This window comes from Maniola hyperantus, chromosome 10 (genome assembly GCF_902806685.2).
Source record: "Maniola hyperantus chromosome 10, iAphHyp1.2, whole genome shotgun sequence".
NCBI classification, from domain to species: Eukaryota; Metazoa; Arthropoda; class Insecta; order Lepidoptera; family Nymphalidae; genus Maniola; species Maniola hyperantus.
Genome location: NC_048545.1, coordinates 7,537,228 through 7,558,811, shown reverse-complemented (window position 1 = coordinate 7,558,811; position 21,584 = coordinate 7,537,228). Strand labels below are relative to the sequence as shown.

Genomic DNA, 21,584 nt, shown 5'->3' with positions numbered 1-21,584 from the left:
TCAGTTGCACAGGCAGTGACGTCCCGGCACTTCGATTGATTGAAGGTATCAATCTCGTGTTTCGTGCCGGACGGACCGTTACCGACAAAAAAGGGATTGATCGAGACACGCGTAACGGAAATGGGCATCGCATACCCGTCACGTCGTTGTGCTGACACGAATACCGAAACTAATATACTATGCATTCAATTATCTGTGAATATTAGTTTGGGGCAATAGAAATTAACAAGCCAACAAGCCTTTTCAATATCGTATTTCCAGATTCGTTAAGTAAGAGTATTTAGCAATAGTCGTGCGTACGGCGCAGCGCAGCGCCTCGTGTTTAATTATCTTGCAGCGATCGATATCGTGATTATGATATGCGCACCTCTACTGAGGTCGAGCGACGTGACCTTGCCCTGCAGCATGATGTGATTGGCCGACATTTCTGTGCGTATATCCCAGAAGCGTATCCGCTTGTCGAAGTGGCCCGAGATGATGGTGGAGCCGGCGCCGTCGGACGTCACGAGGTCGTTGCAAGATGATCCTGCGAACTTAGTTTCTGTACCTGTGGACGGCGAAAATGTACTCAGAGAAGTAGGAAAATAAATACTGTGCAATCTGCTGTAGTCACGCAACTTACGCACGTTATTAAGCCAAAGTAGCGGAAAGAAGTAACGTGAGAGAATCGCGTGTCGCAATTCGCAGCCTTAATAACTATACCTAATAGAGAGAGAGAGCCAGCGCGTGCCAAACCTTCGTTATTTTATAAAAGCTGAAAGTTTCTCTGCGTATTGTCCCCAATACTGGGAAAAACGTTTGTTTGGATGTTTGTTTGGATAATGGCGGCTTTGGGAGATAATCAATACTTATAATAAAATAGGTAATATAGGTGTAAAAAATCTTACGTTAAAATGTAAAGTCTAATATAATCTAATCTAATATATATAAAAATGAATCGTTAAATGTGTTGCTAATCGCAAATCTCGAGAACAGCTGCACCGCTTTCGCTAATTCTTTTTTTATAATATTCCTTGAAGTACGAGGATGGTTCTTACGGAGAGAAAAATTTAAAGTATTAAAATAATAATTAAGGTACCGACTGATAGGCGGTAGGTACGAAGTTCGCCGGGTCAGCTAGTTTTTTATATTTTCTTCAGAATAGTATTAGAAATCACGTCGTATTGAAGTTACGTATAATAGATTTTTTACACCTTTATTACCTGTTATCTCCCAAAGCCACCATAATCCAAACAAACATTCAAACAAATGTTCCTCCCAGTGCTGGACACAATACGCAGATAAACTTTCAGCTTTTATAAAATAACGAAGGTCTGGCACGCGCTGGCTTTTAGTCCATAAGCTTTTCTTATGAGTAAAGTGCAGGCCGCGATACACTGAATCTCGTTAAGATGGTCACCGACAGATTGGGGAAGATTTAAATTAAGATAAATTAATTGAACAAATCGCTACTGACTATTAGTGATTAATTAACCGTCTGAGATCAAATCTGTTAACGAAGTAACAAACGATTAAGTGTTTCTATATAGTGATCTTAATCTAATATTTGAGATATATAACTAGTATATAATACGAACGTGTGTTTATTTATTTATTCTCATTCGTCATTGAAAAAATCTGTTTCTTACAATCATTTGTATTTAGGGACATACCTACTTACCTATATCTTCTAAATATATGAAAAGAAAACTGACTGACTGACTCTTCAATATCCAGCCCAAGTTCTTAGATCTAGAAAGCTGTAATTTTGTACAGAGGTTCTCTTCATAATTTAGACAAGAAATAAGGTTGAATTTTCGAGATTCCCACGGTCGCTAGTCAAAGTTTATGAAATATCCCCTCTATTTATTTGTTTTTCCCGAATATCTAATAATAATCCACGTTCTGTTCGTAGTACCTACGGCAAATGTTTATGAGATCACATTTCATTATTTCATACAAGCTCTCATATAATATAGCTTTTGATAGAGTTGCTGATTAGATAGTAACGAACATCCCCATTGTGTGGTAGTAACATACATTTGAATTTTATATATACATATTCAATTTAATTTCTTTTCTAAGATTTAAAATACGTAACTTACACATTCTACTCCTAAGATCCCATATTTTGAGCGTTCTATCATGGCTGCCAGTGATGACTTTAGTTGGTTCACCGAGAAATTTGGCTGCCATCACTTTGCCGCTGTGTCCCGTTAACGTATGCTGTGAAAAAAGGATATATTTCATGAAAAGTGCAAATAACAACGGTTTAGTTAGAGTAATGGTGTGTGTGTAAATAATAATAGGTGGTCACGTAAGAATAAAGACATCAGTGATGATTTTTTACGCTTTTTACGCTTAACTACAACATGGGGTTATTTAAGGGGCGCGGAGGACCAACAAATTTCTGAAAGGCCGGCAACGCACTAGTGGATTCTCTGGTACTGCAAATGTTCATGGGCGGCGGTAATCAGTTAACATCAGGTGACCCAACTGCTCGTTTCCTCGCCATTTTTATAAAAAAAAAACTGATATTATAAATGCGAAAGTGTGTCTGTCTGATTGCTAGCTTTTCGGGGCCCATCACAGCCGATTTTGTCAAAATTGGTACAGAGATAGCTTGCATCCCGGGGACGGACATAAGCTACTTTTTGTCCCGGATAATCAAAGATATCCCACGGGATTTAAAAGGCCCATCCATTTAACCCATTTTGACATTTGGTATAAGAGATAGCTTACGTCCCGGGGATGGACGTAGGCTACCTTTTAGCCCGGCTAGTTTAAAATCTAATTTTTTAAATGCCTAAATCCACGCCAGCGAAGCCGCAGGCATTATCTAGTTCCTTAGCAGGTAATATGATTTAAGTAGGAAGTTTAAAAAAGCGTGCCTATACATATCGCTTTAAACCGAACAACGAACAATAACCATTTACACGAAGTGGCCGACTACAAGCAACGATTATTATCGTCTCTTCTGCAGTTTCGTGATCCGCAACTAACCTCGTGTGCTACATTGTCAACTCACGAAAAGACCCCAGGTTCGTTTGCATGTAAACTATGGATTAATTTTTCAATGTCGCGACTGTCTCGAGGCAAGAGACCAAAATACAATACATATACTAATATTTCAAATGCCAAAGTGTGTCTGTGTGTCTGCTAGCTTTTTACAGTCCACCCTTTTAACCGACGAAAGGTACAGAGAAAGCTTGCATCCCGGGGATGGTCATGGACTTTTTGTCCTGCAAAACTAAAGAGTTTTCACGGGTTTTTTAAAAACCTAATTTTTCGTAGACGAAGTCATAGGCTTGTGATTCATTAGGTATCTAGAATTAATTAAGTTTTCTGTTATATTTCTAGCGTTTGATGTAAACTACACCATTAACTTAAATAAAATATGTTTGTGTTGTACACACATTATTAAAGATATTTATCTGTTACAAGAAACCGCCAGCTACTGAATGACACCCGATAGCGTTTAAAGGTAATGTTCGACTACGACTAACGATTATAGTCTCCTTTACGGCTTCGTGATCAACGAAGAACCTTGTGTGCTGTATCCAGCTCTCACGAAAGAATTGACGCCAGGCCATTTGCATATTTATAAACTGTAGATTGATGCTGGTCGCATATTGCAGACGAACCGTACGCGCCGGATGTCAATATTTCTTCAGAGGGAATAAGGGAATGAGGTAAGCGTGTTCCACCTTAGGCTGCACTCTTACATCAATCACACATTACTTGCCAGCAAGTCTGATTATTTATCTAAGCGCAAGTCTATAAATTAAAAAAAAAACAATACTAGCAGCACCAGTCTAAAATCCGCAGCACATCACATGCGCCCAAGAAATGCGGATGACGTCATCAGAATGTTCTGCAATTTAAAATGTTTAGCGCGTCATGCGCGTCGTCACCGGGGTCTACACGAAGGAACACGGGGAAGGCTAGTCACGAATGGGCCACTGGCTTCAGTAGGTATTACATAGCCGAAGACTATAATATAGACCTCAGTGGAGCAGCACATGACTGATAGGTGGTAATATCAATCGCACCTACTGCAGCTCGATTGCGGTATAATGACATGTCGCATCGCAATAGTAATATCCTATGGATCGTGATCGTTACAGTTGATAAATTTGGTAATACGCAGACGATTGATGCACTATGTCGCAATCGGTCGCAATCGCGATCGGAATGCTGATTAACTTAGATACGATTACACTACTATAGTGTGGCGTATGTTGGAGTTTTCTTGGGGTCGATGGCAATAGTAGGCAGCGTGCTGCTGTATACTTATGTATGGTAGAAATATATCTCTAAAATATCTCTCTCTCTTAGTGGTACGTATGCACAAGCTCAAAAGTTGCGTTGCGTTCGGCGCTTGTGGCTCCTCCATGATGTGCGATCAACATTACGGGTCCGTTAAATCATGTCAAAATGACGATGCAATATAACGTTATTTAATAGCGCGTCCGTGTGTACTACCTCAATACATCGTTACATAATGCAGTAAGTTCCTGTCCCTTTAGTCAGTTTATAACGTTAACATTACATATTATGTATTATGATATTTAATAGGTTATTGGCTATTTCGCTATTGATTTATGACACAATAATATTTACATTGTCGATGTTCATTTTTAATATCGTTTAATATTATATGTCCCGTTATATTCTAGTAAAATGTAATGAATTTGATCAATCTATTAAGGCGGTAAATCCTAATCAGGCCAATATAATTTCTCCATAGTAATAAAACAACAGTTGCAATGAAACACAACAAAAGCGCTAAATAAAGCCAATTAAAAAGTAAAGAGCGACTAAACTGTCATCACAACTCGTGAGATAAGCGACCGGATCTGTCTCCTGCTCTTAATTACCAACAAAACGCCTTATTATCACGCAGCTTCGTCGAATCTCTTTCCTTTTAAGTACTAAACAATAACATAAAGTTACGCTAGAAACGCAGATATGCACACATTGTTATGTGTAAGTACCTGGAGGTTTATTGTTTAATGTACTTATGTATGGTTATGTAGTCTCATAAGTATTTTGGACGTGTATAGTAATGTACCCACCTATGAAGTACCACCCACTTACCACCAGGCAAGAGATCGGAGGCCAAAGACTTACTTTTATCGGACAAAAAAAAAATCAGTTAGCTGCGGGACAATAGATCTGTGATCTCCTAACTACGAGTATACCTGACTTCAGCGCGGCTTGTGTCACCACTCACCAGTATTTTCACGTGACGTTTTATGTAAATATTATTATACCTATTATATTACATTCAGTAATACAAATTAAGCTCAACGGCATCTCTGCGATATAAAAAAGGAATCGATTACAAGTTTATTCAGTAAAAAACGACATATCTTGTCGCCAACTAAATTACGAGACTAGTTAAGCTGTCAATAATCCCGCATCACAAGTGGTAGTGTGTAGGTGAAAAATTCTTGTAAATTTACTCGTTAAAAACTAATTCAGTATTTTCTTAGTACCCATAAATACAGGCTATGGCAACGGTTCATGAATATATTAAAAAAATATTATGTTAATAAAATGGAGGGTGTACTTATTGTTAAATACCCAGAGACTCTAGTTTAACTTTTTAAGCTCTAGTCTAATATGACATGTGCGTGCGTGTATCTGTCATTTAGTACTGTATGTACCATGTACCTACCTACTGGCAAACGTAATTTGACGACCCCATAAGGCAGATTTACGTAACTCCGGTGTCACGTTGAAAACGTTTAAAACTTTACACTAAGGGCCTTTACACACTACACCCGATCCGAATCCAAGAATTCTCGAAGTAGCTAGTACCTACTATTTGTATGATGGATTGCGCACTAGACCCGAATTTCATTTAGCATCAGATTCGGTTCGAATACAGTGCGTAAAAACCCTAACGCCTCAAAACAGTTTTAGCCCGTGTGCGAAACTAAGCGAGAACACTGTCACGTTTCCATGTTCCCGCGCGCGGATATCGAACAGCGATAGCTTGCCCAAATCCGTTCTGCGAGTACATTCCACGAGGAGGAATTAATTAAACGTAATCCACAAGGCGCCATTACCCAGCGAGCACTGTCCACACAGTGCAACAAACGGGACCTTATCGTTGCTTTTAAAATTTATAGTATAACGGCTAATTAAGCACTTAGTTCCTCCATCGCATCACGAATACGAAGAAGGTAAATTACACGAGAGCTTTCGGGTTATTGCTGACATCCGTACGAAGGTACACTAATTGAAGGGGTTAAGGGATATCATTGCGACAGGTCTAATTCAACTCTAACGAGCTCATATAAATGTCCGACCTGGCGCACATGTGAATGCATTGACCCTTCAGTTTATTAGAGGAATTAAACATTAATATAAGGCTCTTCGTAGTTCATACGGAACAATAGGCAATTAAATAAAAAGCAAGAAACTATCGCGTTCACTATTGCATTTCATTTGTTTGTTCCTTAATTATCATTCACGACATGCATACATGTTTATTTAATAAAGATGTAAAGGATCGCAACGTAGTCGGGCCGTGTTCGAACCGGTAGCAAACATGGACCGCGAGCAATCATCATATTATGATCAAAGAACACCAACGCTGAACCGACTATGGGCATGTAGCGTGTTCCAATCGGCGCGCTGCGGTGGCTTTTCAGGGAAAGGAGACTATGAAAATACTTTTCTAAAACACTGATTGACCACCTTTTTTTTTGTCGCACAGCTTCTTTAAAGTGCTGTACTCTAACTCACAGTTTATGATTTCATTAGCATTTGACTTTCCACGCTATTTTTAGGATTCCGCACTTCAAAAGGAATCCTTATAAGATGACCTCGTTGTCTGTCTCTCTGTCGTGTCTTTCAATGTGGGGGAATCAAAACCTACAGGGTACTTTCTGTTGACCTAGAATCATGATATATTTGGCAGGTAGCAGTCTTATAGCACAAGTAAAGGAAAAATGCCGATAACCGTGAATTTGTGGTTACATCACAAAAAATGTGTTCACGACCAAATAATTAGTTTACTGAATCCCATCATAGATGGCGCTGTCCGTCATTAACTTGCAGTATTGTATCACTCCAACATAACATATGTTGGAGTGATACATTTTTATTATACTGTTTTGGGATTTTTGTACGATGGTACGGAACCTTTCGTATGCGAGTCCTGCTCGCACTTGGTTTCGGTTTTTTTGTTTAATCCTTTAATCCAGTTTTATTAACTTTTTATTATATCTGTGCTCCACGATCTATTCTTGTTGCAAATCATGGTAATAAGAAACTTAATTTAAAAGCAATTATAAATGTTACGATTTAATAATAATAATTGATATGGATTAGCTTCCCCAAGGCTGGATATCAGACATTCGCTACACTTATCTTTGTGCTATGAATTTGAATACCTGAGTGGTTGCTAGAATATATAAATAATGTACGTGCTCCCAGCGAAATAACTTATTCCTTATAAATCAGTTGATTTGAATTGCACTCTCTCATTAGCGATTCCAGTTGTGGTGCGTTGTGCAGAACTACACAACTTATTACTTTAGCTGGACAATTAAATGCATTCGCAAAATATCTATGCAATTGTATGGAAGTTATGGATAGATATTTTGTGCTTAGTCATGTTACAAGTTGAGTTCAGTATAATGCTATGTACGTTGGATATTTCGAGTTGATTCATTATTTTTCTATACAAGAATTATTATTTATACGTGCCAAAAAAAACAATAACAAGAAGAAAAAAAGAAAAAAGTGGACAGGGAAACACTTCTTTCTGAGAGGTCTAGGCAGTGGGGAAGGTTGGTTTACCTACTCCGTGGTGGTTGATATCGAAGAAGAATCGGAACAATAAAGATAGAATTGGGATTTATCAGAATACTTAAATAAACATTAACGTTAAATATATTTTTGTTTCTTCAAAAAGTTGAAATGATTTTTTTAATTATTAAAGTTAATGGTTTTCAGTCATTTTAAAACTATTTGCCGATAAAATATCACGTATATAACGTATCACGTATAAGATTTTGACGAATTGAGGATGTTCAGAATTTTTGTCGGTGGCAAACATACTCGTAAAAGGGTCATAAATAAAACCACACTTCTGATAACGTCTGTTCTTTACAATTACTACCGTTAAAAGCTAGTTACGCAAAAGTCTCGCTATCACATTGTCCTTAGCTAAAGCACGTGCGTCGTGCACGTAGATTCATTGGGTTCTGCGCACTTCCTCGTAGATCTTGTCTCGAAGAGTAAACTACGTAAGATAACCATTAAATCATATATGGGACTGACGTGGTGATTTAATCACTTGCGGTAGAGATGCAGTGGACTCTGTATAGAAAGAGAGCCAGCGCGTCACAGCCTTCGTTTTTTTATAAAAGCTGAAAGTTTCTCTGCGCATTGACGCCAAAACTGGAAAGAATATTTGTTTGGATGTTTGTTTGGATCATGGTGGCTTTGGGAGATAACAGGGAACAAAGGTGTAAAAAAATATTACGTCAAAGTATGAATTCAATTTTTTTTATACTTTCTTCGGAATACTATTAGAAATTACATCATGCATTGCCAGACCCTTAAAGTTAAATAAGTTTGGGTGTCTGGCATGGGGTTGCTACGACACAAAGGCTGAGATCTATACAGCGCACTTTGACTTAAGATTGAGTTAAAACGAGACAGATTTATATGAGAGATATACATCTGTCTCGTTTTAACTCTGTCTTAAGTCTAAGCAAAGTCAGAGTGCGCTCTATAGACATCACTAAGTGTCTGGAAATGCATGACGTGATTTCTAATACTATTCCGAAGAAAATATAAAAAATAGACTTTATACTACATTGACGTAATATTTTGTCCCCCTTTATTTCCTTTTAACTCCCAAAGCCAGTTCCGTTCCTTCCAGTGTTGGGGATATGCAGAGAAACTTATAGCTTTCATAAAATAACGAAGGTCTGGCACGCGTTGGCTCTTGGTGTGTACATGCATGCGATATTTGTACTGTTCGGCGGCCATTAGTAAACTATGCTACGCCATTTGCAATTACTGATTTGTGTGTGAAAGATTAGCTGTTGTAAATAGGAAAAGGTATTTCTTATCACATTATTACTTGTTAGGGGTGTCAGTTACATATTTGAAAGTAAATGCATTTTTTAAGAATTCAATATTATTTATCTAAATATATAAAAAGAAAAGGTGACGGACTAACTGACTGACAGAATGATCTATCAATGCACAGTTTTATTTGACGGATTGTGCTGGAATTTGGCATGCAGATAGCTTTGATGACGGAGATACTAGACAACCGCTAAGAAAGGATTTTAGAAAATTCAATACCTAAGGAAGTAAAAGAGAGGTTACGCGGATGAAGTCGCGGGCATCAGCTAGTTCATAATATGACTGTTAATGTAAGTAACAATAAAATAAGCCCATGATATTATACTCCGAATTTCAATTAATCGTAATACAATTAGATAGATAAAATATTACATAACATGACAAAAACAAAGAAACTAAAACTAAACAATTAAATTAAATTAAACTAAAACTATACAATTATTTAAGGTATGAAAAATATTCCTGAGTACCTACAATCAAACCTCTGAAAAAACTTTATGAAATCGTTAATCTCATATTTTCAGTACAAATGAGAATTTTAAAACTTCTTTTTCGCCCGCTGAATTTCTATCTTATTCTCAGTACGTAAGTAGGTATTTACTTGGGCCACGACTACACTTGTAAAATTTGCTCACGTAAGTAAATCGTTCAACTTACGTAAAAGTTGTCAGTAGGTATATAATAAAAACTACTTATAACTACTTATATTAGTAAAATTGACGTAAGTTCATCACGTAAGCTACTTAGTGAGTAAGACTTACAACTGTAATCGCGGCCTTATAGATACAAATTCGCAAACATTATACAATACTCGCAATAGTCTTCTTTATCCATATCCATACTATCCATACTAATATTATAAATGCAAAAGTGTGTCTGTCTGCCTGTCTGTCTGTTAGCCTTTCACGGCCCATCAGTTCACCCGCTTTTGGCGAAGTTTAGTACATATATAGCTTGCATCCCGGAGAAGGATATAGGCCACTTTTTATCCCAGAAAATCAAAGAGTTTCCACGGGATTTTTGAAAACCTAAATCCACGCGGACGATGTCGCGGGCATCATCAAGTAGTCAATATTCCAGAGTATAACTCGTATGCAAGACCTAGGAAGCGACATTAGTGGAATTTAAATAGTAAGTACCTATTTAAATAAGTGAAGACAATATCGAACAAAATAGCATTATTCGATAATCGCAAATCAATTGCTGCTCTAGTTCAATGTTGTGTTAGTTTCGTTTATTATCTGTCTGATAATAATGATTGTTTTCTAAATGTTTACATAGTTAATGGCTAACTCGGGGCGCTCTGGAGCGCGCTTATCCTAAAGCTATGATACTATAACGCAAGGAACTGGTGCAATAAAGCGAGCGATAAGTATTAGTTATGGGATTATAACTAACAGGAAGTCAATGATCTCAACTAATGTATTTATGATACCCAATAATAATAATGAACAAAGATTAAATGGAATGATAGACACTTACTTACTACATTCTGTTACACTGAATGATACTGAAATAGACAATAGTCGGGCTAATTCTGTTGTATAAAAATGACAGGTGCTCTTTCATATTGGTCCCTGCGGAAAAGGATTGCACTGGATTTAACCAGGATTTTTAGGCATTGCTTCGCCAAGATCTGCATCCGTACGTAGTTGTAATTTTACGAACACGTACGAAGCGATTTGACTTCACGTTTTTAAAATTCAAACCGCTAGGATAAGGAACGCCCTTCTAGCATCAGTTTTCCCTTCTAATTAGGTATAACATGGGTACATCTTCTAAGCAAGCGCGCTCCATCTTAGACTGCATCATTTGCCAGCAGGTCTGATTGCAGCCAAGCGCTAGCGCAAATTAAAAAAAAAAATTGAGATTATGTACCTACAACAGAAATAGCCACACTATCAAGCCTCTGATGAGAATAATAAAAACCGAATAGATAGCAGGAATCGCAGACATTAAATAAAAAAAAAATTAGACCATAAATTAATTCAACACAGTACAAAAAACTAAGAAACAAAATTTACCAAAACTTATTACTAGGTAACAGGCAACAATACATTGTAACATGTTTTTCAATTTCTTTGAAAATTGATTTTTATCCATCAAAGCGACCGTTATAGCGTTTTACAAAAAAAAGTATATATACCTATGGTATTTTTTCTAGTAAGTTTATAATTTTTATGATAGTGATAGGTCACTTCAAGGATATTTTTAAATAATCACATATCAAAAACCTGCCAGTTTTGCAACTTTTATATGTACGTAGCTATTTAAAATTATTTAGGAACTATTAAGTTGTCTATAATGGAATGCAATTACTTACATTAATTAGATGACAATTACTTCGTGATTATTATATAACAGGGATTAGATACTGCCATACTCCTTCCAAGTTAGCCCGCTTCCATCTTAGACTGCATCATCACTTACCACCAGGTGAGATTGCACTCAAGGGCTGACTTGTATCGAAATAAAAAAAAGATACATAAAATTGCTGTCGTCTAATTAGTAATAATTCTCAGATTTATAAATATTAACTAGATATGCACGGTGCATACCTATATACTGAAACGATAAATTACATAATTATATTATTGTGTATATGTATCGTTTCACGTTTAAAGTCGTCCAGAATAAAAGTTTTTTTTGTAATTTCTCAAACAAAAAAAAATTATAACATTTTGCATAATGACCTGGAAATTGACCAATTAAGTAGGTTTTAATTTGCATAATTTGACCAGGGATGTGCATGATCTTAGGTGATAAAGACAGACATTGAGTTCGTTAAGCAGCGTGAGAACATTTTTATTTTATGATTACAATATTTAGGTCCAGGTACTCAACGTCAATATCGGAAAGTTTTATGTACTGTTAAATTTTATATAACAATACTAAAACATGTTGTCTAGATAACCTCTAAGAGTTTTTACGACTTGTTGTTTTAGAAAAAGTTTGACTACTAATTAAATATAAATTCTATTAAATTCCAGAATGCCCATTACAAATATAACTTGCCTTGAATTTTTTAAATTCCTATAAATTAACTTTAAGAAGTCCGATTTTTAGCATCACGCATAAATATTCGAGTTATCTATCATATTGAAATAAGAGATAAATTACAATTCTCCTTACTAGTCCAATAATTGTTGCACTCCCACGGGGTTCCAATGATATATAATATCGAATAATAATGTGACTTGTATGTTAAAATATTGTAAGAATTATTGTAAATAAATGGAGTGCAATCAATTAATAAATGAATACAAATATGAATATTCTTCAATTCTACGTGAAATTAGAAAATGAAATATAAATAAAAAACAGTTATTCTGACTTTCGTAAATATTAAGTTCAAAGAAAGTTTTTGATATTTATTCCTACCACACGGTTACTTCAAAGATGCTAATCACGAAGAAAATCCATACGCGTTTAACCTACAAAATATTCGTGATATAGAACCGTCTCGCAAGCTCTAGACTGGGGGCGTTAATTAAACAACTTTACGAGTTCATAATTATTCGCCGTTTATTTACGTTATCTTATCTATCTCGCTGGTGAATTGCATCTCGGAGACATTTTACGTACAGTGGAGCACTAAAGTTGTATGCATAGAACGCAGTCGGCGGGCTGTGACAGAACATGCCATATACGTCGAGCTTTTGGTTATACCGGGGTTAATGGCGTTCAAGAAAGGTACGAGTACAACTCTCATTCATTAGATAATAATATATTCATTCATTCACTATTATACTATCAACAAGTATAAGCGAAAAGATAAATTCAAGAGTCATTTTATAAGACTTTACAAATACTTATAGTTATTACATGTGCAAAAAACGGAGAAAGCATTATATATCTTGTTAAACTTCACCCGCGATTTTGCTTATCGCTTTGTAAGCATTATACCCCAGTTTTGATATTGTGTTGATGTTTTCCTTACCTTGTGATTAGTGCGACTTGCGAAGCTAAGATTGTTAGTAAATGTTTATTTATTGCTGGTTTAAAAAAACTGTGCTAGTAGACTTCATTTTATTTTTAAAATATAATCAGTAAGACGCAGAGAAACTTTCAGCTTTTATAAAATAAGGAAGATCTGGCACGAGCTGGCTCTCTCTATACAAGTATTTGTAGCGATGTTAGTATAAGTTCATTTGATTTTGATTGTGATGAATAAAGTATTACTTTAAAAAAATGTGTTAGTAATTTTATTCTCATTTAGTTGCGTACCGAAAAAATATCGATATCGATTACCCGGTATGCGATGCCACCTCACTAGAAAACTGCAATCTCGACCTGTCGCAAAAAATATCTCAACTCATTGGGTAAGCCACCCTAAAAATACCAGCGCTATGTATCTAAAAAAAACTCTACCCCTCTGAAACAATGCCGTATAGTGCCGTCTAATAATAAATCACGCAGATTTTATTAATTGATTAAGTATACAATTTCTCGTTTTATTTTATAAGTGGCCGGCCGTTGTCTATAGAAAGTCTCCGGCTTTCCAGGCCCTGAGGTCACTTGACGTCGCGTTGTTTAAATTTACTCCATTGCCATGTCAAGTGCCTTTACTTTATTGTGCAGGCTGGTTAACCTAAATATTACTTGTTGAAAATATTATATTTCTAAATAACAGGACCAAGGATGGCATAAGTATCCTTGCTATGGATATGTTAAAATTACTTTCAATCATAATTATTATGAATGCAATTTTGTTTTATTCCATTTCAACCGAACTGATTCTTCACGAATGGAACACAGATAGCGTCTGTTACGGAGACGTTCATATGCGCATCTGTTAAAGAGTTGCACTGGGAAAAATACATTAAATTACTTTGTTAAGCTAAGCACTAAACTTAACTCAAAATAAAACTGCATAAAGATTATAATCAGTTAAAGACTAGTAGCAGAGCTGATTTTGTTCGCGCACCTGTAGTACGCGACAGGTCGAGATGGCAATCGAGGTGGGGACGCCCCGCACACCCACACAGCCCCCGCGCCACCCCGGTGCGGGATAGCAAACGTGACGTGCGGGTGTGCAGGGCATCCCCCTACCTCATACCCCGATTGGCATCTCGACCTGTTGCATACATTGAATAGTAAAGACTTTTAAAGACAATTCTTTATGGGGCAATAAAATCATATACAGGGAAACACAAAATAATCATGGCTGGAGTTTATGATGAAGAAAAGACAAATGGAATGTAAGGTCAATGTGAAAAAAAATCTACAGCCAAATATTATAGCTACCTATCGCGTATTTAATAATAATTTTAGTAGAAGCACTATAAGCATATTATTTGTAGTAATAGCTAGTAAATAATAACCATTTCTAAGTGTATTGGTTTTAAATTAAACTATTTCCCAGTTCAAAGTTTTAGGTTAAGCCGCAATGGTGCAAAAAAGTAATGGATGTAAAACACTTTCTGTATCGTCAATGTAGCAAGCTGTCGAAGCTAATGAAGACCTAGTAGACAATGCTGTAGAAAACAATGGGAAGTGGCGCTAAGAACTAACCTATCTGGCTTATTACGGTCATTCTCACATACAATTTGTTGATTAATCGCATGATCGCCTCGCTTTAGATGTTCAATTATCTCTAATTTGTGTTAGCAGGTTAAACTCATTTTACACCTATTTACCATATTTAGTTTCATATATTACTAGCTTACGCACAAGACTTCGTCCGAGTGGACTACACAAATTTCAAACCCCTATTTCACCTCCTTGAATTTTCAAAAAATCCTTTCTTAGCGGATATCTACGTTATCATAGCTATGTGCATGCCAAATTTCAGCCCGATCCGTCCAGTAGTTTGAGCTGTGCGTTGATAGATCAGTCAGTCAGTCAGAATTTTCATTTTATGTATATTCAGATTAATGTTATTAGGGTACAATAATATGATATATTAAAAGTCATTTTCGTAATTTGGACAGTAATGTCTGCCCAACCGAATCTCGGCCTCAGCGGCCAATCTCCATAGAGAATAGCCAACTGCACGGGAGATGTTATAGTGCACCAGTGTGTGCGCAAACATAAGTACTACACTCTCTATTAGGTAGCTCGTAGCCCGATGGGAGGAAATCTGGCACGACCGGACAGAGATCAGGCGCAGGAACCTACAGGTTTACGAGCTCTCCAAGGCACGGAGGTGAAACCCCGACAACTTCCTAACGCCGCGCATGTATATGTATTGAAAATTTCTTAACAGAAAAACTCAATAACTAGCTATTTTTAGCCCGACCCGGAAATCAAAACTAGGACCTCATCATCCGCAGTCGAACATGCATATTAAAAGGTAGATAGAACACATAGAGTAAACAGTCTAGTGGTCTCGTAGATAAATTGCACGTTAGAATTAAAAACCGTGTTTAATAAACATCGAAGAAATTCAGTTTATTTGGCCCAATCCAAGTCTAGTTAATGGCAAATACGAGTAGGCAGATTATCGTGATCGCAAATTACGGCAACAAAACTGATTGCTCACTTCAGCAAGCATGATTCTGCCAGTATTCATAAAACCATTAATCTAACATCTAACTATAAACATTTTTATTACATCCTACTCTACACTATGGCCGCTTAGTAATAAAGTTATTAGGTAAGTTTATCCTAACGGAGAAGTAATTTTTTACGTTTTAACAACACTATGATACAGTGGGAAAAATTAAACAAAGACTTAGATTGCAAGTTTAGGCTCAGCGCTTCCATTTCATATATAAAGAATTGGAATGAAATCCAACGAACAAAATCTGAATTTGGTAAGGTAAAAATAACTGTCGCGATTATAATCTTCACCTCAATATATAATTTTTTATTATATTATGCCGCGTGGGAAAAGGAAAAGAGGATAAAATCATTGACACTGATTAAATGAATAAGTGTTTAAATTAAAAAAAAATTAAAATCATTTGCAGTACCTTCCTGATGTAACTAGAGCAGAATAATGTTTCAGATATAATTTTATCATTTGAGGACAAAAAAGATATCAAGATCGAAATACAGCGCTGCAGGTTATTGTACTTCTTTTTAAGATTACAAAACTTTTGCTTTTCATTTGAGTTCGCCTCCATACCATAAAATTACAGTTCAGTAGGTACATTTATGTTCCAAAGCGCAGCGTTGGAAGACCCTCACTAGTAGGTATGGACAGACAACTTCAAACGAGTCGCAGGGAGCCGCTGGATTCAGGAAGCACATGGATGTCCCTATATACAAGAGACCTATGTCCAGCAGTCGCCTCCTGTCGGTTGACGATGATGATGACGATGATATTCATGTTCTCGTAAATGTGTTAAATTGTAACAAATCCTCGCTACCTACTGCCAAAAAGACGAGGTATTATAGGACCACTAAAGAACATAGGTATAGTCCGCGACAGGTCGAGATGGCAATCGGGATATGAGGCGGGCGGACGTCCCGCACGTCACCCGTTCTCACCCGCACCCGGGTAGCGCGAGGGCTGTGCGGGTGTGCGGGGCGTTTCCTTCCCGATTGCCATTTCGACTTGTCGCGTACTATATGCAAATGGCATGATTCATGAACCACTACACTGTATTATCTTACGACAGTGCACAGAAAAAGCATGTAGCAACAGAAAACGGAGAGCTCGCGTACATGCCCATCGAGTTACCCTAAGTTGTGTAGCGACGACCTAAGTTCAGGCGCTTGTAGTACACACGAGCTACGGAGAACGGGGCACTGACTGTAACCACCCAGCTGCCTTAATTTATGTGTTAGGAAATACACGTAGTACGTATGCTTTCTTAATGTAAAGCTAGAGCAAAAATTTTATCAGACGCACGTTTCTTTAGGGCTATTTGTGCGATTGTATTTCGTATAAGTATGTATATTTGCTGTATTGCTTATTCATTGGGTTTAATACTATAGTACGGCTATTCCGAATAATTTTATCGTACTCTAACACAAAGCTGTCTTAAAAGCGTGTTGCCAGTGATGACAGTTTTATTATGGATGTCACTTAGGCTGAGATCTATAGAGCGCACTTTGACTTTGCTCAGACTTAAGATTCAGTTAAAACAAGACAGATGTATGCGAGAGATATAGCTCTGTCTCGTTTTAACTCTGCCTTAAGTCTAAGCTAAGTCAGAGTGCACTCTATAGATCTCAATTGAGTTAAAACAAGACAGATTTATGCGAGAGATATAGCTCTGTCTCGTTTTAACTCTGCCTTAAGTCTAAGCTAAGTCAGAGTGCGCTCTATAGATCTCACCCTTAGTGGAGTGAGCTATGCTTGGAGTTTCTCTATGAGATCAACATGGAAGAAATAGTACTTACTCTAGTTCTCCTACCTGTCTACCGACATAGCTCATCGGGTTGCGTAGCTGAAGTGGCAATGGGCCACTTCATCTGCGCAGCTATGTCTAGGTTTATAGTTCAAAAAACTGATAGACGTTGAGGTCTCAAGGTGCAGGAATGGTGACTTCCCCTCAGAGTCTAGAGGGACAGACGATTTCAAACGAGTGGATTCAGGCGCTGCAAGACCGTGGCGTGTGGAAGTACAAGAGAGAGTGTCTAGCAGTTGGCGTCTATCGGTTGACGATGATGAACAAAGCTGTCAAGCCAAACAGTGCACTGGCAAACAAGTTATGGCAAAGGCAAAAACGCATTAAAGATATTGTTTGGAATTGCCAATTTAGTACTAATTCAAAGAAATTATTGACTATGCTAATATGAATATCGTTACCCCGAAGCGGAATTTTACTCTACGTCCAAAATACATAGGTAACTAGTTCACAAGGAATCAATATTTTGCTTTTAGGAATTTCCCCGAATTGACAGAAACTGTGTTGACTACAAGTTCACTGAAACTTGCTGTTACCAAAAACAGTCCTAAAATAAATGCCCTTGAGATAACACAAATTTTATTAGCCCACTTTTAAGTGAAACATCATGTTGTGCGTGAGGAAATTTTGTCCATAAAATGCCCCATCACCAAGAACCATCAAGCATTTCCGATTACACGTACCTATTGGAATTAAAAACTGTACATTCAATTGCGAAACCATGTATACATAGCAGAAATTCGAAAAAATCCGTATCATTGGAGTTTTCGCACGCTCATGTGAAATTGTCCGACTGAGTATAAAAGTATGCAGTGTACAAAATTGGGCGGTCAAGAAACGATGTGACCGTGTTACAAATGTAGTAATGCCTTTATGGCGTGCCGACACCATCTCTAATGTGGTTATAATGGCGATATCGGGCGGGTCCGTGGTGCTAAGTAATTGATAGAGCAACTGGCTATCGCCTAGCGATTAAGAGCTAATATTATAAATTATATTTATCAATAATAGCTTCATTTTGATTTATGTTTCAACATTACTGATCATTTAATACATGGATAAAATTTATCTCTAATGGTTAAATTTTCAGCTCCGGGCAATGCACATGATGGGGCGGTAAAGCATTTACCAACAGAAATTTGCATGTACAGGAAGAATGGACATCTTTATAAAGTTGTAAAATGAAATAACAACAAGCAGGAAATGGCATCTTGGCTGAGCCGCCTTCGCTATGGGCAACCATAAAAACATTGCCAACATCATTTCCACCTCGAACAACTTGATGTGCCCATTGTAAATCCTATAACAATAAACAATACCTAAAAATGCTTTCTATTTAAAATCGAGGTACTAGTAAAAGTAAATTCTGTGCATTATCATAATCACAATTACCCGGTAATCGGTTAAGATCAATGGTCAGCGCAGACTGAAATAAACGATAAGATTCGATTGTTTGGTTAAGGTTTGCAGCGTCTATTTTTTAATGGGCCATTCACTAAATTATACGTTTTCATCATGAGAAAGTTCTAAACGGGATTCAAATCTGTTCTATAAATTGTCTCTTGCAGTGAAAGTGGTCGGCGTTTTGTGGAGAAGAGCCTTGTAATGGGGATAATTCTATATTTATTTTTTGTTCGAGCAGCGAGAGTAAACTATGCGGCGCATTACAAAATGTAAAGAGCGGCTTAGATTGAGAGGTTTCATCGTCAAGAGCTGCCTCGTTATTGTAGAGCAAATATCGTTAAATCGGTAATGGCTCTCGGGCGTTCTAAGGCATGAACATAACGTTTAGAAGTGGGCGCGAACAGTTCCGAGTGGTCCAGGTTACAGTGTAGGCAAAGTGTAGCGAACAAAGGATCGTTCATTCGTGGGAGACAATGCGAACTCCTGACGGCTGAGTCGCGTAACGTGGGGTGAATGAATCCAAAATCAGTTCACGCTGTGGCCGTTACCGGCGCAACTCAACATTTGACGACTTCCTATATTTTCACACACAATGTGTTAAAGCTTTACCTAAGCAACCAATGTTGCTTTAACCCTTCACAACACTTGTTATTTTCAGTCACGTAACTACACTCGCGGGGAGATCTAGGCTTCCCGCGCATTTACACAACATTTAAGTACCATATTGTGTAAAATATTAAGATAACTAAGTAAGATAAGTAAGTTTTATTGTAATATTTTCATAAACAAAAACTAAGTAAGAAATATTAAAATAATATATAATGCTAATGATTTTAAGCTTATTTCGTGGTTTAACGACATATTTTAATTGTGATAACGGGTACATACCACCATAAATTTGGTGTTTTTATCTGTCGATATTTCAATTCAATTTCACCCATGCCGTAATTGGTCCCGTCGTAACCACGATCCGTGAAATTGGGTTGAAATATCGACAAATAAAAACATCAAATTAATCGTGGTATGCACCCGTTATCATAATGAAAACATATTATGTATATTAGAGCCTCAATAGCTCAACCGGTAAAGGAGTGGACTGAAAACCGAAAGGTCACCGGTTCAAACCCCGCCCGTTGCACTACTGTCGTACCTACTCCTAGCACAAGCCTTACGCTTAGTTGGAGAGGAAAGGGCAATATTGGTCATTTAACATGGCTAATATTCTTAAAAAAAAATTAGAAAATAAATAAATATAGAGCAATCTTATTACAATTTAAAATATGCAGAGGAATTAGAGTAAGATTCAAAAAAAGTGACGATTTATCATGTTACTTTTTTGTACAGTTCAAAGGTCAAGTATAAAATAAAATAGCAATCTAAAAACAATTTAGGTACTTTTTCTTTTTAGTCTTTTAACCTAAAATAAGTTATAACTCGCATGACATGCAAAACCACAGGGGCATCGTTTAATTTTGCCAAAGATAATATGTTTTGCATAGTGATTGCTGTCTTTTAACTGCAAATCGCTCAATTCAAAAAAATTTAACTAATTATATTATGCTTAACGATTATCTGTAGCAATCAAATTATTTAACCCACTTCATCAGACAAGAAAAAACAAGCGAACGTAAAAAAAAGTTCAGTGGAACATTAAAAATTTAGGGTATTAATTTTTCGCAGCCTTTTAAGACAAACGAGGTCTAAATAAGTAAGTTGATGCATGATACGCGGAAGCTTGATGCGGGTAGAGATTTTTAACGTAAAAGCGTTATCTTAAACTTTTCACCGGTTCACATGCAAATTGACCCAAAATCGCGGCTAATCTCGCTTCAGGTGTGGTCCAAGTAATGCTGCTGAATATTTGATACGTACATATTTTTTTCAGTTATCACAGTAACATTTAGCATAGATATTTATAATACAAAGAACGACAGCTTTAAAAAATACAAAAAAAATGACTAAGTCGAAATGCATCATTATGTTAAGCTTTTCAGTGCAATAATAGGTATGTTGTTTAAGTACGGCATGATGAATAGACGTTAGACATTATTTTTAAATATTATACATTTAACAAAGAAGCCGAAACGTCAATTTATCTGAGGTGAAGACTAAAAACTATAACACTGTGGTCAGATTTGTTGAGCGCTATCTCTTCTACTCTAGTGCGTTTTGTATCTTCTGTCTTACCTACGCATCACCGAGCATGAATGTTATACGTCATGTAATAATAACGTACATGTCTATGGCATTAAAGCTATTGATATTACCATTGATGTTGGAATCCCCCTGATATTACTCGTTTTATACAACTAAGAAAATAAGCTTTTATTTGTTACTAGCTGATGCTCGGGACTTTGTACGCGTGGATTTAGGTTTCAAAAATCGTGGGAACTCTTTGAATTTCGCAAAAAAAGGTAGCCTATGTCACTCTCCAGGTCTTAAACTATACCCATGCAAAAAATCACGTGGATTCGTTGCTCAGTTGCGACGTGATTGAAGGACAAACCAACAAACAAACACACTTTCGCATTTATAATAGGGGTAGTGATTATTTAATAACCCCTTACGCTTTCCATTCATTTCTTGTCACATGCAAATGTTGGAAATTCGCGGTAAAGCGCGGAAGGAGCGCGCTCAGTTCACTATCAGGCCGGGGGCATCTGCCTCCGTACGTCAAATTAACGGTGCGGAACAGGGAACGGTACGGCAGGGTGACCACACGCCAAATTTCACACCCAGCGCGCTCGTTGAGGCCGTTTTCACGGACCACTGTACGAC

General features: G+C 37.0%; 1 protein-coding gene across 2 annotated transcripts in view; it reads right to left on the bottom strand.

Annotated features, from left to right (window-relative positions):
- The window catches only part of Atg16 (Autophagy-related 16), a 222,815-nt gene that overhangs the window by 42,146 nt on the left and 159,085 nt on the right, over nt 1–21,584 (bottom strand). For both annotated transcript variants that reach the window (XM_034972867.2, XM_069501186.1), the window contains 2 exons: nt 2,085–2,205; nt 368–547 (listed from right to left, as the gene is read on the bottom strand). In XM_034972867.2, the coding sequence (XP_034828758.1) occupies nt 368–547; nt 2,085–2,205 (301 nt within the window). The remainder of the gene's footprint in view (nt 1–367; nt 548–2,084; nt 2,206–21,584) is intronic.